The sequence below is a fragment of the Pollachius pollachius genome (genome assembly GCF_949987615.1).
Source record: "Pollachius pollachius genome assembly, chromosome: 9".
In the NCBI taxonomy this organism is placed as follows: domain Eukaryota; kingdom Metazoa; phylum Chordata; class Actinopteri; order Gadiformes; family Gadidae; genus Pollachius; species Pollachius pollachius.
In genome coordinates, this window is record NC_136942.1 from 14,512,340 (window position 1) to 14,530,736 (window position 18,397).

The window sequence follows — 18,397 nt, forward strand, 5'->3', positions numbered from 1 at the left end:
CATCCTCCCTGTTCACCAGACGCACACTCACTCACCCCTCTCTCCAGCACTAGCACTCGCTCTCTCTCTCTCTCTCTCTCTCTCTCTTTCTCTCTCTCTCTCTCTCTCTCTCTCTCTCTCTCTCTCTCTCTCTCTCTCTCTCTCTCTCTCTCTCTCTCTCTCTCTCTCTCTATCTCACTCTCTCACTGTCTCTCCCACAAACAAGTGACACCCTCACCCATCCACACAAATATGTGCATGCACGTGCCTAGTGCCACACACACACACACACACACACACACACACACACACACACACACACACACACACACACACACACACACACACATACCCAGTGCACACACACGAGAAAATGAACTAAAAAGTCACCAGACACTGAGAACATCTTGCTACTCTGGTCAAGTGGTGAAATTGATTATAGTTCTTAGAAGTAATCTGGTATTTAATTAACGTCATCATTTTAGTGTACGTCACACACACGCGCGCACGCATGCACGCACGCACACACACACACACACACACACACACACACACACACACACACACACACATTTTTACTTTTGTTTACTTTCGTTTTCCATATGATATGTTTTCTATCTTTTCATTGTTATAATTATGGCAGTGATGTGCTTCCATTCCATTTTATATAATTATGTCTAGTGATGGGCACTGCGGCTTGTTGATCAGGCCACTCTGAACTTCATTACCCATAACCACCGGTGGCCATTTACGGTCATGAGTCAAATCACGGGACCTTCCAGCCAAACGTAACTATTTTCCGACGCAACAATACTGTACTTGGATGACAGTATGGCTGGAGAAACGATCGCACCTGACTGGGAGTTTGATCGTTTTGACGATGGGTCACAGAGTAAGTACTGTCTCTTATTCGTGCCAGTCGCTTAGCTTCCTGGAAATGTAGCTGCCTGCTGCTGTCAGTGACAACTATTAGCATTGCTAGCTTTATTGAGTTTTTGGTGCAATCTATTTACCCTTCTTGTAAATAGACTGGTGCTTCCGTCCACAACGAGATAGTGAAACACGTTATCACAGAATGAAGACTGACAATATCGATGTATATAATTTTTGTCAAAATCAGCCAACGCCACACACTACTATTTATATATAACGTTATTGGTCCAAGCTACGTTAGCTGAACAACCTGTATCTTAGCAAGTTTACCATTCTGCCAGGCTAGCTGTGCAAAGTTAATGTTTCTGAAGAGTAAATATTGCAACACCCTTGTGCATTCAAATCGTATTTAAAAGAATGTCTCTCATTAGAAATCCACACTGAGGTCCAGCTCAAGAACTATGGGAAGTTCCTCGAGGAATACACATCCCAGCTGAAAGGCATAGAGGATGCCCTGGATGAGTCCATAGGAGATGTTTGGGATTTCACCCTGGACCCTATTGCACTGAAGGTAGCAATCACACAACCTTTTGTGTTGTGTGTGTGTGTGTGTGTGTGTGTGTGTGTGTGTGTGTGTGTGTGTGTGTGTTCGCGCCAATGGATTTCCGCTGCCGTCTTTATAGTCCTTCTAACTTGAGTCTATTTAGTTTATTTACATGTAAACATTACAAATATTTGATTTCTAGCTTGTTCCACGTGAACAGTCGTCCCTACTGGAGTTAATTAAAACAGACAACAAGGTATGTTGTTCACCCAGAGTAATAACCGAAGAACACCCCTACTGGGTCATTCACCATTGGGTTGAAGCAGACTTCATTGTTTGTTTTGGGGTTGCAGGTTCTGAACAAGGTCATCACAGTATATGCTGCTCTCTGCAGTGAAGTGAAGAAGCTTAAGTATGAGGTAGGCTCTCGTTTCCCCTCCATCCAGCCAGTGTTATTCATCAGTCTATTCTCGAAGTGACGTTGATGTTCTACTAACCTTGTCCTTTCCCTCCCAGGCAGAAACCAAGTTCTACAATGGTCTATTGTACTATGGGGAAGGAGGTAATAGCCATATATTATTGTGTATTATTTCAGTCATGTTAAAGATTTACAAACTATGTGTGTGCTTTGTTTGCATACTGTTATGATTTTGACTTTATTTGCATTTAGTGTCGGACACCAGTGTTGTTGAAGGAGAATCCCAGATTCAGATGGGTAGATTCATATCATTTCTACAGGTATGATTTTATGCTTGTTACAAATCCCTATGAAGCCCTTTCTATTTTCAGGTTTCAAATATTTGTCTTTTACTTTCCCTGTTGTAACATTGCGTTGTGTTCTCTTTAGGAATTGTCCTGTTTTGTGTCCAGATGTTTTGAGGTGGTCGTCAACATTGTGCATCAGCTGGCAGCCCTTTACAATAACAACAAGTAGGATCCATATACAGTAGCTGTCTCACACAAACACATGTTACACATATTAGCTGCTATCTGTTTGTATTGTCATGCTCATATGAGGCAATAGTCTTAACAGTTGTATCACATCAAATCAACCATGCTCCCATCTTTTATATCAGAGGTTCAGCGAAAATCATTGAATCATCGGGGGTCCATTTCCAGGTAATTTATGTAGCATGCTTTTGTTCTTGCTTTATCCTTGTTTTCTACTCATACTCAGTTTTGTCACCATATCGTAATCCACTTGCATTTAATGTCCCTGATGTGTCTACACTCCCCTTCCTACCAACGTAGACTGTGTATGAGCACCTCGGAGAGCTACTGGTGGTACTGCTGACCCTGGACGAGATCATGGAAAACCATGGTACACTTAAAGAGCACTGGCAGATGTACAAAAGGTGAAGGCACCTTCCTGGTCATGATGGTTAAAATACAAAGTCAGACCAAATAAGTAAAATCGATTGTATGATTGAACATCACTGGCTCAATCTTTTGATAAGACTTGTTTTCAACCTACTACGCTAAGTTTCCATTAATGAGGTAATCAACCTGTTTCTTAGGTTGCTTAAGTCAGTGCACCATAACCCGGGTAAATTCTCCATCCGGGAAGAGAAGCTGAAACCCTTTGAGAAGCTCCTTCTGAAGCTGGAAGGACAGCTGCTTGATGGAATGATACTGCAGGTTAGGCCACAGTGTGTGGAAACTTTAGACTGGTTCAGTAAATTAGATCTTTCCTGTCCATTGAATTTTCGACTTGATACTGTATTTTAATCACTACCAATGTATGCTTGTGTGTGTAACAGGCGTGTGTGGAGCAGAGGTTTGATGACCCTACTGAAGGAGTGTCTGTGGCCAAAAACAGTGCATTCGCCGAAGAGTTTGCCTTCAACATACGCACAATATTCACTAATGTGGAGTCCAAGATCGGTACAGTTTTGATTAACTTTCTAGCCTGCATCAAGGTTTCTCCTCTTTCATTTCTGCAAAATGTTTAGTGTGTGTGTGTGTGTGTGTGTGTGTGTGTGTGTGTGTGTGTGTGTCTCAGGTGAGCCTTCTGAAATAGACCAAAGGGATAAGTACGCCGGGGTCTGCAGTCTCTTCGTGCTTCACTTTTACATCTTCAGGACCGTTGACAAGAAGCTTTACAAATCTCTCCTGGATGTCTGTAAAAAGGTACGTCTGTGCACGAAAGCTTAATTTGCAGAACTGTAACCGTCAATCTTATACTAGTAGTCCCTCTGCCTGCCGTTCTGTTGAGTTTTTACGACTAGGCGCAGGGTGATTGGTGTTAATTAATGTTCTTTTGTTTGTTTGCTGCCTTTCCTGTCCCAGGTTCCTGCTGTGACGCTGACTGCTAACATCCTCTGGTTCCCCGACAATTTCCTCAGTACCAAGGTGCAAGCGGCGGCCAAGATGCTGGACAAGAAGAGCCTGCAGGCCATCAAGGCACATAGGGACACATACCTACAGCAGAAGTCCCAGGCGCTCACCAAGTCAGTTTGAGTTTCAACAGTCGGTTACATTCAGTTTAGTGTAGGGATGACTGTAAGCGAATGCCTTAATGATTATTCGTTTTGTTTTTTTGTTGTCAAATTCGTTTTTTATTGGTTGATGGATTAAAGGTCCCATGACATGCCACCAGGTGTGAGTGTGATTAGCCATTACAAGCCGTTTTGAAAATCTGGCTCTTCTGAGATCACAAGTGGGCATGTCCACCTAGATGTGTGACGGATAGATGAGCGTTTGCTACAGTCCACTGTTTAGGCTGGTAGACTGATACCTACATCTAGGTGGACACGCCCACTTTCATTGTCAGAAGAGCCAGATTTTCAAAACGGCTTGTAACGGCTAATCACACTCACACCTGGTGGCATGTCATGGGACCTTGAATCAATGTTTTGTTCCTCTAATGGTTGTTTTTACAAATAACCCAGTATCTGTCCGACTATTTCTGTTTTCCCTAGTTGTTCTTCCTTTTAAGTTATCTTATTTTTCTCCCGCTCTATATGTATTCCATATATTTATCTATTGATATGAAGAAATCACGGGCAGCGAAGCTATTTGTCAAGTTGGTTTCTTGCCCTATTTGTATTCCTTAGGGACGTGCAGGCATACTATGTATTCGTGACCTCCTGGATGATGAAGATGGAGGCCATCCTGTCGAGAGGGCATCGGAGTGAGAAGTTGGCAGAGGACTTAAACGGCAGATGTAATATCTTCCTACAGGTACAGTCAACCCAGGGTCTCCTATCAAATGATTGGGGTATACTCTTGAGTAATCGCTATAATGAAGATTAAGTTTGATTTGTTTTTTCATAACCTGCAATGAAGTACTCAACTCTTGGCATCAATTTGTTAAATATATTGATGTTATATACAAGCCATGTCACATTAAATGATTTCATGCACAGAAACATGAACATTAAGTTGGACAAGTTAAAACCTTTAGTGTTCCTTGTCGGTTCCTCTCCAGGGAATCCTGTATGCCTATAGCATCAGCACCATCATCAAGACCACCATGAACATGTACATGTCCATGCAGCGGCCCATGACCAAGACGTCTGTGAAGGCCCTCTGTCGACTGGTCGAGTTGCTCAAGGTGAGTGATGGCATAAACACGTTTCATCCTCTGAACAATGTTTGTAGGTGTCTCTGAAATGACAGCCTTAGTTTAGATTGTAAACAGAAAGAATAGACGCACACTGGCCCCCTGTCAACACCCAGTTGGCTTTGGTTCATAGCAGTAAGCACTGTTTTCCTTCCAGCCACTGTCACTGAATCATACTGATGTGTCAGAAGTGTAGCCCATTTAGAAAACGACATAATAATAAAATATCCAGTCTAGGTATGACTGCTTCAGTGTTTCTGACCAGAACTCATTCCCTGATAAGTTGCTGAGTCGGTTGGTCCTGAATTAGCTTAGCAAGACTACTTGCCTACTCTGCCTACTCCGGCCATGATGAGGCCGCTGATCCGGTGGTTGTTCAGCCACCAAAGTGCATGTCCACCTGCTGTGTGGGCAGGCTGTGGAGCACACCTTCCACCGGCGCTCCATGGTAGTAGCCGACTCCGTCTCCCACATCACCCAGCAGCTCCAGTCACAGGCCCTGAACGCCATCGGCACCGCCAAGGTAAGGGAGAACCACACGTTAGATCTATATTGAGATCTATCTGTAGTAGATGCTGACTGTATTTTGAATACTATGTTACACTGGGGCTGGGTGGAGTTCACTCTTGTTTACACTTTACTTACTTATATTAACTGCAGGGGCGTGCTTGCGTTATTTAGATGAGTACATTATGACCGACACTCACACACCCTATCATCGGGTGGCACTAGTTGCGCTCTTGCCACTCTGGAGGTAATAGACAGGGCCTTCGTCTGTGTACATTTAATAAAGCAGATGACAAAGAGAGGGGGTAAAACCAGTGTAAGGGTTAGGGGTTAGGGTTAACCCTTACATTGGCTAAAGGCTAACCCCTTAGCCAATGTAATGCTATTCCATATTAGGGATGTTAACCGATGACCGTTTGACCGATGGTTGACCGTATCAACGTTAACCGATCAGAATTGTCGCTTGTCGGTAAAAAAAAAAGAAGAAAAAAGACGATCAGATGAGGTGACTTATTGGAAGTTGGACGGACACCGCGTCTCTAGCCCACTGTTAAATTTCTCCTCAAGTCTTAATTATTCCTGCCTGCGAGTGGCAGAAAATATGATCTCTAAATTATTATGGACAGTAGACTAAACGCTATAAGACTACAGTTAGCCATCTCATTCCAGGATCTTTTTGTGTGAAGTGAAAAAAATGATCCCTTACCCTCAATTTTTCCGTCTCCAAACTATACAAGCGGCGTCTCTTCTGAGCTGTCATTTTCTTAAATGAGCAGCGGCAATGTTGCAAAAGAGCTCCTAACGCTGCCCTCTTCCGATTGGCCCCTGGTGAATCCCGCGCAGGTTCTCAACCAGGTCCGCGCCATCTCAGACCATTGTGGGCGTTCGAGCCCGCTCTCTACACACGGCCAACTTGCAGTAAGCACGCCTCGTGTTTCAATTCAAACGCAGGTCGTGCCGCGGTTAGAGCCACTGCCTCTCACTCTGAGAGTGTGTGTGTGTGTGTGTGTGTGTGTGAGCCGGAGGCAGAACGGGAGAGAGATAAGCAGAGTTACGAAATAGCAGGCGGCTGGCGCGGCTCGAAATGGCTGTTATTTTAAATTGCACATTTTAATCTGCTCGGTTAACCGGTTTATGAGGCTCAGTGGCCGGTCAAGAATATTTTACATTTTCGCCATCCCTAGTCCATATGCTAATAGAGAGGCTAATCCATATTGTCACTGAAATATGGTCAAAAGCAGTCTTGAATGTCGGTAATGCCATCGCTGGGGCAAACCACCAACAGGACAACCATGTGATCTTAACGTGTCCACGTGTGCTTCTTGCAGAGGAGAGTGATCTCTGACAAGAAGTACAGCGAGCAGCGGCTGGACGTCCTGTCGTCACTGGTGCTGGCGGAGAATGCCCTCAACGGGCCCAGCACCCGGGAGCGCCGGCTGGCCATCTCTCTGGCCCTCAGCGTGGGCACCCAGATGGTACGACAGCAGCCCAGCAGCCCGTCGGGCCCAACACGAACCATGGGTGATGGGTGGATGAAGGGTGGATGATGATGGATGATGGATGATAGATGGATTATGGATGGATGATGGATGATGGATGATAGATGGATGATGGATGGATGATGGATGTAAGTTTGTACTATTGGGCCCGTCTTGCTGTTGGTTGACGTGCGGTTGGACGTCTTGGTTCCCTGTAGAAAACCTTCAAGGACGAGGAGCTGCTGCCCTTACAGCTGGTGCTGAAGAAGCTGGATCTGATGAGCGAGCTGAAGGAGAGGTGAGGGGATCACAGTCAGCGTCTTTGGTTGAAGCCAATCTGCCAACACTCAAAAAACAGCTTTGTTGCTTTTATCGACAAGCAAAGAAACGGCTTGTTAAAGTGAGAGAATAACCTTAGACGCCTACCTAAGGTAGGCGTCTAAGGTTATTCTCTCACTTTAACAAGCAGTTTTTTTGCTTGTAATAAGACGCAAATGGATAGGGTTTGTGTTTTATTCTATAGCCTAGCAGTAGGCCTAGCATTCATGAGTTTTATAACCTTTTCCTAGTATCATGACATACTGACACAAAATGTAAGAAATCAGTCGCCGGGGACCATCTCCGTGCTGAGCGCATTGATCTGGTTTGTTTTTCTGGCTACCAAGAGCCCACAGTGGAATACATAATTGACTCGTCTGTTAGGACAGTCAATGAGAAAATGTCCCACCATCGTGTATCAAGAGCTCTTTCCTTGTGCCTCAGGGTCAGGCTGCAGTGTGACTGCAGCTTCCTGTACTGGCACAGGGCTGTGTTTCCCATCTACCTCGACGACGTGTACGACAACGCAGTGGATTCAGCACGGCTACACGTACGCAATACACTGTCTATTTACGATTTCACCAAAGCTTAAAGGCGATGCCTACTATTTAGTAGCTTTTGGGTATCAAAGTCTTGCGGTACACAGGGTGTTTAGAAATTCCGAAGGTATGCATCCAGGATACAGATGACGCTGATAAGGCGGTGTTGTGTTGAGGGGATGAGATGTAGTTCACCACACACGCCACCAGAGGGCAGGCTCTACTAGTGGAACAGGCTGCAGAGCTGAAGATGGTGGTGACCTCTTGAAATGCCAACAACAAAACGGTTAAATAGCCACAGGATTTGAGTCAACGGCCAGTCTGCCACCTGCAAATCGCCTTGTATATATTGGTATCTGCGGTGTCACTCCAGAAAGAATCTTTGGAATAAGGAAGCTTATTTCCTATCTATTTGTTATTATATGACATTATTATTATTAATATTTAAGTATTTAAAACCAGAAAGACTTGTCTAGGTAAGATAATTGCATAGAATACACACAGCACTGAAGGCTAGACAGGCAGCTCAACTACAAAAAAAATTGGGGGTGGGGGCGTCATGTCAGGAATGGTCATTTAGGTATGGAAAAAGATCCCCCCCCCACACCGACTCTTTTATCCAGACTGACTCGTAGGCAAATCAGAAACAAAGCCTTAAAAAGAGCAGGTGTCTTCTCAAGGATGCCTAAGGGTAGGCTGTGTGTGGGAACCTAGTACATTTCAGCTGGTAGTTGGAACACCACTAGCTACTACACTACCCTGCATTATTTTACTATGAGACCATGCTTCATTCATCTAGGTCCTGGGGAAGGATTTAGTTACGATTTTTCTTTTTTCATGAGTCATGTGTTTTTGAAATATACTGAATGGTTGCAACTATGTCCCTTCACTCCTCACATGCTGTCTCCGGTGCCCCTCTGTGATTGGCTGAAACAGTACATGTTCACCGCCCTGAGGGACTGTGTGCCCTGCATGTTGCACGCCAAACACGTGGAGTCATGTGACCAGCTACTGGAGTGTTACCACAAGGAGATCATGGAAGTATTCCACAAGGTGAGTAGCGGCTAGGTTTAGTAGGGATTCACCGATTTCCCTTTTTTTCAAGTACAAGCACTTACATTTGGGTACTTGCCGATATCGAGTACCGATATGAGAACTTAATTATAGCATTACAGTTTAAAGAGCCGGTGAACCCAATGTTTCAACTAGGCTTTTTGGGCTGGGATTCCTAGGAAAGAGGGGACATGTTATGACCCACGGCCACTTTTTGAGTACCGTCGTTGTATGAGTGTTACAATGAGCGATGTTGTATATGAATTGCACCACACACCATAGCGATAAACACTAGCTCTCCGGGAATCCTAACCCCTCGGGCGAGGGTATTAAATAAATTGATTCTCAGACAGCTTCACCATCCACACACACTGTTAAGTTATACTATAATAAGAGTCCAGCTGTAGCCGACTCTGTGTTAAACCGCCGGAACTGCAAATCTACTTGTCCCTGCAACTTCTTGGTCATCTTCAACGTCATCTGAACAATCCATTTCCCTTTCCCTAAACTGAATTAGGGCAGGTATTTAGAAATGAAAACTATACATTTTCTGTAACTTTGATTTCTTGTGGACACAATTGGGATGTAATCACTTAGTGCCAAATGTTAGGAAAGATCATCGTGAAAGTTGGAACATATTTAACTCTAGGCTACGCAAAAAGATGAACACCAGGAAGGTGATGACCACGAAATAAGCCCACTGTGTAGCTGAGATTCAGGGGAACATGCATGTCTAAAAATGGAATGTCATTGATTGCTGTTTTCTCATGTTTCTTTTCCTTTCTCTTTTTCATTCATACTTTTACGTCGTGGTTGCCGACAAACCTGAGCAGCACTTGTTGGACAAGCTGTGCAAGGACATCGAGAAGGACCTGCGCCTCTCGGTCCACACCCACCTGAAGCTGGACGACAGGAACCCCTTCAAGGTGGGCCTGAAGGACCTGGCCCACTTCTTCTCCCTCAAGCCCGTCCGCTTCTTCAACCGCTTCGTGGACATCAAAGGTACGGATGCTGCGCCTTCTTTGAGTGGTGGAGGCTTGATCCCTACTGTGGAATACTGAATGTGTATATATATAACCCTACTGGGAGAAAATGTGACAGGACGTTGAACATTATAAGTTCACAATCAGAAAGAATTCACCAGGTGAGTTGGCACACACAGGAACGACTTCTGCTCGATCAGTTTAGAATGAGTTGATGTATGAAGATGACTTATCTGGTCTGAGTCATGACCTCCTCGTCGACCCAACGAGAATGTGAGATCGGAACGAAGTGATGATCTGATCTCTTGTGTCTGTGTTTATGTGTTGATGTGTAGCCTATGTGACCCACTACCTGGACCAGACCTTCTACAACCTGACCACGGTGGCGCTGCACGACTGGGCCACCTACAGCGAGATGAGGAACCTGGCGTCCCAGCGCTACGGCCTCAGCATGACTGAGGCCCACCTGCCCAGCCAGACCCTGGAACAGGTGGGCCTGCACTCGGCGCTCCTCCAAGAGCCACCACATTAAACAAGTGTTGCTGAGCTGTACTGTGTCTGTGTGTGTATTTATAGACCATTTCGGTATCTGTTTGTAATTGTTTTTTTCTTCTTACTTTCTTATTGTTCTCTTTTAAATTTGCTCTGTAAGATTTAATTATACATGTATTGTTATTTTTCGGTAGGATTATACATTTGTAGTACATGCTGATTGCTACAAACAGAAACAATCGCATCAATCTCATTTGACCGTGTCAACTTGATATATTGCATTTTTAAAACTTGTCTCCGGTGCTTGTGATTAATGAACTTGTAGTTACTGCAGGGGGCGTGCTGGCCCTGTGTAGAGGAGTATACAATGACACACAGCCTGCCCCATGGCACGAGGTGGGCTTTTGGTATGAGCGAACTAATGACATGCTTCGCACATTGAGCTGCAATAAGACCTTGGTGCATTTATAAGAAAGCAAACCTCAAACACAAAGGGTCAAACTAGGATTGGGAGGGGCCAGGTTAAGACAAGTAGGAGGAGGAGAAATGTATTTTTAATGTTGTTTGAGTTCGGTCTCGAAACTGCTAGCAACCGATAGAGGAGCAAGTCTTACACATTGGCACTTTAATTCTACTACCGGTAGTACTAGTCTGTACTCGCTGTTTCCAGAATTAAAAGTTCCCCATCTTGGATGAATGAAACTCTTGGCTTCTCTTATCAGGGACTGGATGTGTTGGAGATCATGAGGAACATCCATGTGTTTGTCTCCCGCTACCTCTACAACCTCAACAACCAGGTGGGAGCAAAATCTCTTCCTGGATCCTTCCTTCTCTTGCAAGACAAGTATCTGTTGTTGGAAATGTTGGCTTATATCACTGAGGGCTTGAGTATACTACAGCCCATACTACAAAACCTCTCCTCTTGACGTCTGCATTCTTTGTCTCCTGGTTACGGCCCTGTATCCATGTGCCCGCCAACACAAGTGCATTCCTACCTGACATGTTTTTGTTCTCTTTGTACAGATCTTTATTGAGAAGGCCAGTAACAATAAGCACTTGAACACCATTAACATCCGCCACATCGCCAACTCCATCCGCACCCACGGCACCGGCATCATGAACACCACGGTGAGCGGGGTTCATACGCTAAATAATCATTTAACTTCACTGTGGTCTATTGATTTTAACCCTTTTAGATGGCAGCAAAGGCACAAACATGCTCCAGTCTATGGACAATGGCTGGGTCGACATGCTACCATAATATCTGAGGGGGCACAAATAGAAGTCATTGTGAGGTGCCCAAAACAAATGTGGGACCCATATTACAACACATTTCTGAAGGCACCACATTTTATACCTGTCCTCCTAACAGCCTAACCACTGGACAGACGGAATGCACAGAATTATATCCACGATGATGACTTCAGTTTGATGTTCAACATTCCCTTTTTTGCATCTTAATCTCAATTGCTCATTGAGGGACACTTTATTGCAGATTAGTGTCGTTTACACATTGGACACTGTTTCACACATATTTTTTAGTGTCACATGATGTCCGTGATGTTTGAAAAAAACGATGAATACCAATATCAGCGATCTAAAGACTAATCTCCAAGAATCAGTCCTTTTTCAATAAGCTATTTTGTTATGCAAGCGATGCGCTTCTGACGCACCATAAACTACTTACTAACTGATAACCTCATACATTCTGGCTAATCAGCCCAGTGCTAAGCGTGCTGCCAGCAGTGGCTCTACAGTGCAAGCAGTCCAGTAATTATGTATTCACGGAAAGCTCACAGAGCTGGCTATTATAGATCTTTTTTTTATCTTGAACTTTAATAACCGGTATCGGTTTGGGGTAAACCATAGTGTGGAAGTCTTCAAGATTGATACAGGAGACAGCCGCGGGGGGATCACAAAACCTTCTGAGAATATAAAATCTGGAACTGGGCCCACGGGTCTGAATGGTGTGACTGGTTTGAATGGGCCCCGCGGTGGCCAGTTAACGTCTCTTTATAACCTCAGACCCCATCTCAATCCTGAGCCTTCCTCCCCTCAGGTGAACTTCACCTACCAGTTCCTCCGCAAGAAGTTCTACATCTTCAGCCAGTTCATGTACGACGAGCACATCAAGTCCAGGCTGATCAAGGACATCCGCTTCTACAGGGAGACGAAGGATGAATCCGACCAGAAGGTGAAGCCCCCTGGCCCCCAGACCAAGGCCCCCTAGTACGCTCTGAGAGGCTGGGATCATGTCACACATGGCCGGCCACCCCACCACGCAGCCCCCAACCCCAGCCGTGGACGTGGGTGACTGGTGAATGCCTCCATTATACAGGGGAAGACAGTGAACAGCTGGGGCTCTATCAGAGCCCATTGGAAGCGGTACAGTGCTGCTGGCTTTGAGTGGCTTGTGATTTACTGACCACAGTGGAGCACTTCATTGGCTTCAAAGGCTTTAGTGTCTGGAGCCTACGGTTTTTTCCCTTGGGCAATTTTTCCAATGATCCTAGTGTATTAATGATTCCTTGTAGCTTTTGATGTATTCAAGGAAGACGAAGTGCATAAAGAAGAGCTTATGCCTCTGCAGTATGGGTCATTTAAGAAGATGATCATGTAAATCAATCGGAGTTTCTCAAGGGCAGCACTTGGTCGTAACCATTTAAAGTCATTGAAAAGGTTGCTTTATCTTTTGTAAACGGGCTCCATAAATCTACCATCGGTGGCCGACACAACGCAGTCCTGTTTGCCAAGCATCAGTCCCACTGTATATTGACTGTATATTTCAATGTATGAAAAGAAAGAAAAATTTAATCGTGGTCCTGTGTCCGCATTGTGTCCCAAGTATCCTTTTGATCGAGCTGAGAAGTTCAACCGCGGCATCCGAAAGCTGGGCATCACCCCCGATGGCCAGAGCTACCTGGACCAGTTCAGACAGCTCATCAGCCAGATAGGTGAGCACAGTCCACTGGGGCGTGGTCCAGGGCATACTGGTGCTGCTGGGTGCTGGTGATGCTTTTCATTGTGCTTTTCATTGCTGTGTACGTATTGCACACATCTGTTTTTCAAGAATCTGTGTTGAAGCTTAGATTTTGAGTCTGTACTCTGACCTCACGGGAGCAATTGTATTCTCATCAGCATGAATCTGCCTCCTCTCTTCTTATTCCAGGTAACGCCATGGGCTACGTGCGAATGATCCGCTCTGGAGGACTTCACTGCTGCAGCAGTGCTATCAGGTACACCGCATGTTAAGTGGTAGAGGTGGATAGGCACACCTTTTACTTTGTGTTTTCAGTTTGGCTCCAATGATTATGAATACAAGACGGTCGAGGTAAAATGGTTATCAGGCCTCTTTCTGTTTCACAGCGATGCTCTCCTTTGTTTAAAAGCCAAATGATTGGATGAGCTTTTCAAAGTCAATGAGTAATCGCATTCAATAATCGTGATCTCAATAATGACACAAATGATCGTGATTATGATATTTGCAACAGTCAAGCACCTTCTGGAGGTGGGAGAATTGTATTCCCTGTGTTAAAGTAATCATTTGAATGTATGTAAAATGGTCTGGCTTCAGCCTAAGCTAGTAAAAAGCATGTTTTGAGGATGATACCTGACGTTCTTTGCATAGGAAATTATCTGGCAAGCACAATCCACACAGAAAACCTATGCAATAGTTTCAGTATGGATATTATTAAGGATTCCTTACGATGAAAACGTATGGATTGTTGAAGCTGTGTGCTAATGGGACTTTGCAGGTTTGTCCCAGATCTGGAAGACATTGTCAACTTTGAGGAGATGGTAAAAGAAGAGGGTCTGTCAGAGGAGACCCAGAAAGCTGCCAGGTAGAGCTGCCCCCCACCACACCAATAACAAACCCTGCTGCTGCGTCGGTCACTGTTTCACTACCCCCCCCCCCCATGAGAGACATCAAGAGCTCCACTATTGCCATGTAATGAGGCCTGTGATCCGAGGCTTTGCCCCGTGTGTTTCCCAGTGTTCTGGATGCCGTCCTGGGGGATCTCACCAGTAACTCTGCTGAGGGAACGGAGTACTTCAAGAAGCTAGTGGGAGTGTTTGCACCCGAGTTCCGGAGCGCCAAGAACATGCACCTGCGGAACTTCTACATGATCGTTCCACCACTGGCAAGTTATTTTTGTGCGAGTGTAAAAAAAAAAAAGTCTTCCTCTCTGTGTGGCTCTCCTCATGGTCTTTTGGATTGTGACCCTGTCCCTGCAGGCGGTGAACTTTGTGGAGCACTCCATCGGCTGTAAGGAGAAGCTCAACAAGAAGAACAAGAGCGGGGCGGCCTTTACGGACGACGGCTTCGCCATGGGTGAGGGGCCAGGACGTCCCACCCCTACCCGGCCTTCGAGTCCCTCCTGATCACATGACCTCACAATCTGTTTGGCGTACACGGCTACGTCTGGCCCTCCACATCCATTTCCAGAGATTACGATTTAATCGGGGCCAATCAGGGAACGTAAAATGCAGGCAACATAACGGCATCTCGTGTAGCAACGAGCAGAAGCGTTAACATTGGTAGTCACAGCCAGCCATGTTATTCAGTTATTGCAGAAATAGACCCAATGGCAACTATTTAACAAGAACAAGAGTATGCACCCGCAGACTTGATCTTTATCCCGCCTCTACACTGAACCGCGTGCCCTGAGGGCACTGCATGTTTTATTACGCAGCATGTCTGAATGGGTTACTGTCAAGGTGAGTACTCCTGCCCACATCCATTTTAAATGGCTTGAGGTCCGGACAGATCTGTGTAGCGACACAGAATGTGAGGTCATGTGATCGGGATTGTCCCCAGGCTAACCCCCCACTACCCTTACTACAACACCTCACAGCTCTACTCTAGACGGCAAGATGACTATAAAGCCTCAGCCTTTTCAATCCTTCAACATTTTTAAAAAAACAAATTCCCTGTTTTCGCCTTCGCGCTTGTGTTCTGCGTCAGGTGTGGCCTATATCCTGAAGCTTCTGGACCAGTACCTGGAGTTTGACTCCCTGCACTGGTTCCAAGCCGTCCGGGACAAGTACATAAAGGAGATGAACGCAGTGGTAAAGGAGCAGAGCGTTCAGGCCACCAGCCAGGACGAGAAGCTCCTGCAGACCATGAACCTCACGCAGAAGAGACTGGAAATCTACCTCCAGGTGTGCAGTCGCCCTTTCTTTGTTCGTGTGTGTGTGTGCGTGTGTGCGTGTGTGTGTGTGTGTGTGTGTGTGTGTAAAAGCCTGTTAACATCCTTGTGCTTCCCCTCCAGGAGTTTGAGCTCCTGCACTTCTCCTTAAGCAGCGCCAGGATCTTCTTCAGAGCCGACAAGACGGCGGCTGAGGAGATCCAGGAGAAGAGAGATAGAGGTGAGGGGTCAACAAAGGGTTTTCTAGTGGTTAGGGGGACTGTTAGCCCAAGACGTCCTGGGTTTGAATCCAAATGCCACACAGTCTATCAACAGCAATCCCTGAGCAAGATGCCCTTACCCATACCTACTCATTTAATTATCTGTATCTATAGGAATCTCACTGTAATTCAAAGTGAGATTCCTGACTAACACTTTCGTGACAATATTCTTCTTTTCCTTTTGATTGAAGAATCGAACAAAGCAGATGCATCGTCGGTAGGCTCCAACCCTACAGAAGCGGCCGCAAAGTGACCTTCAACAAGAGAGAGTACTGTAGCGTTAGACGGCGTGTCATGTCAGCGATGTCAGGCACAGAAGAAGAGCAGAATCTGTCGGGTACCACTGTGAATGAAGACACCCCCGGTCAGTGGTGTAGTCAGGGATTGATTCCCCATTTTTGGACGGATCCATCTGGACGTCAATGCAGCCTTTCTGCTTTTATTTTATTTTTACCCTATTGCATTCAGTTATATCACAAGTGAGATTGTACCATTGGATGGAAAAAATGAAAACATCCTAGATTGTGATTTTAGCCTTCAGAGTAGACTGTTTACACAGAACTAACATTCCTGTAGCCATTGGAAATAATGTTATTTTTTCATAGTGCAACTCGTGGCTAAAATTTAATTTTCCAATTATTTGTTATTGATGTCATTGCTTTGATTGTATGTATTGTTCTTTGCACAGATTTTTAATGTTGGCGGTTTGTAATTATTTTTTTTCTCCTGTATTATATACGCTTTCACCCATCCATGCTTAGATATGGTCATTCTGATTTCATAATTGTATGGTAGCCTGTCTTAAAGCAATGCCTTTTGGATGAATTAGAATCCATTTGTCTGACATTTTGAATGTTCTCATATTGCACATTGAACTTGTGTTGGTGCCGTATTTTTGTTTGTGCCATTTTGGAGATTTGCAAGTGCTCTTGTTTAATCCTTTTGACATTCATAGTTGACATTCATTCATTATTGCTTGGAGTAGCTACATGGTTGCTTGTTCAGTAAGCAGGAGTTATCTATAGCACAGATGCTCCATCAATACTCTCCCTTAACTTTCATTTTTATGTTTCCTGAAATATTACGCATAATATGCAGCCTAAAACAGCACCAGATTAGAAAATGATTTGAAATGGGACTCGCCATGTTGAAATGAAGGATTGTCTAGTGTCTAGACAATCTCCTTAATGACCTGTGTCTATATTCACTGAACTGATTTAGGATGAGTAGAAATAACCATTTTTGTAAATATTTACGGGATGACTTGACGTGTGTTGATTCCAAACCTGACCCATTGAACTGAAAATAAGTCAGTTGATGGTATTTTATACACGATTAAGTGTAATTATTTTTCCCATTTCTGAAAAGGTTCATTCAAATGGACTATTTGATGAGCGGAAAATGGATATTGTCCGTTGCAAAACAAGAAAAGACAAAGTTGTTCAGGAAAGCCTTTTCTGCTTTAATACAAATAAAAGCTTAACTTCAGAAAATACAAGATCAGTCTGGAGTATTTTTTTTCTCAAATTGTCAATTTTCCTTTTCCTATGAAACAGTGCTGTTTAAACAGCTTAAAATGAAACGCCGTTCTACGTTGAACTCAGTAATCGCTTTTTAAACTACCACCCCACCCTCCCAGAATAAGGTATTTTTCCTTGTTTGAAACATTTTAATTTTGATTTATTTTTGTTGCAAGTGCCCACACTAATGGACCCCCTGTCCAGCAGATCCAGAAATGTCCTGTTATATCCACATATTGCATCCACGCTCTCCTCATAAAAACGAGGTACAAGGCTGGGCAATTTTTTTTCCAAAATAGATGTCATATATATATACATACATATATATATATAGCAATCATATATACACATTCGTACATCCATATACTCATTCATGTGATGCCAAGAAACTAAAAATAAATGTACACATTTATTACAAAATTGTGACAAAGACTGGAAAATGTTTTGCTTGCTGTAAAACGACGCTTGGTAGTTAACCTCAGAGGACTGGTTGGCCTATGAAAACTCACAGTCCCTAATGTGTCCATAGTATAGTCAACACACAAACAACAAAGAGGCAAAAGGGGGTCAGACAGCTCGAGAGACAGACTAGAGAAAATCCATATTTGAGGAGTTGTTCTTGAGGAAAATTTCGGCAGGAAGGTTGGAGAAAATGACCAGGGATGTATGTGGATAAAATGGTTGTATTTGCCCCCCCGAAAAAGGAAGTGGGAGTGTTATTACATGAAAAAGCACAAACCGATTTTGTGTTCTTTTATTACTAAATATAGTGCAACAATAAACATTGCATTTTGTTCACCCTTTTACTTTACTTCAGAGGATGGCACTTTGGTAACGATACCGTCCTCGCCTTTTTATCTGTCCTTAACACTTGCTGGAAAGTCTGAGGCATCACCCTTGTTCTGTCTCTGTTAAGTATGCCACACTGTCAGTCCTCTTGCCTTGGGGCAACAAAAGGCTCCAGAGATGTAAACATAACAGACCCTGCTCAAAAACAAAATGAAATAAACAGGAGGAAAAAAAAAAGAAAAAGAAAAAAAGAAGAAGAAAAGGTACTAAAAACAGAACAGAAGTGTTGGTGTTTTGGGCAGCATGTAATTTTGGAACGGCAGGGCAATTCTGCTCCGCTCTTCCAT

At 44.3% G+C, this 18,397-nt stretch overlaps 1 protein-coding gene across 1 annotated transcript; it reads left to right on the top strand.

Annotated features, from left to right (window-relative positions):
- Nucleotides 1-744: 744 nt before the first annotated feature.
- Nucleotides 745-18,392, top strand: washc4 (WASH complex subunit 4). The gene is made up of 33 exons (XM_079743835.1): nucleotides 745-871; nucleotides 1,284-1,423; nucleotides 1,599-1,652; nucleotides 1,750-1,815; nucleotides 1,913-1,958; nucleotides 2,067-2,134; nucleotides 2,244-2,326; nucleotides 2,473-2,515; nucleotides 2,648-2,751; nucleotides 2,914-3,034; nucleotides 3,157-3,280; nucleotides 3,399-3,526; nucleotides 3,686-3,846; nucleotides 4,453-4,579; nucleotides 4,827-4,952; nucleotides 5,377-5,484; nucleotides 6,797-6,943; nucleotides 7,165-7,244; nucleotides 7,709-7,814; nucleotides 8,740-8,856; nucleotides 9,690-9,858; nucleotides 10,175-10,329; nucleotides 11,054-11,128; nucleotides 11,355-11,459; nucleotides 12,391-12,525; nucleotides 13,177-13,285; nucleotides 13,501-13,567; nucleotides 14,087-14,173; nucleotides 14,326-14,473; nucleotides 14,568-14,664; nucleotides 15,298-15,494; nucleotides 15,605-15,701; nucleotides 15,933-18,392. Exons 1-33 carry the CDS (start codon nucleotides 811-813, stop codon nucleotides 15,992-15,994), a joined length of 3,513 nt encoding a protein of 1,170 aa, XP_079599961.1. The 5' UTR covers nucleotides 745-810; the 3' UTR covers nucleotides 15,995-18,392.
- The last annotated feature ends 5 nt before the right edge of the window (nucleotides 18,393-18,397 follow it).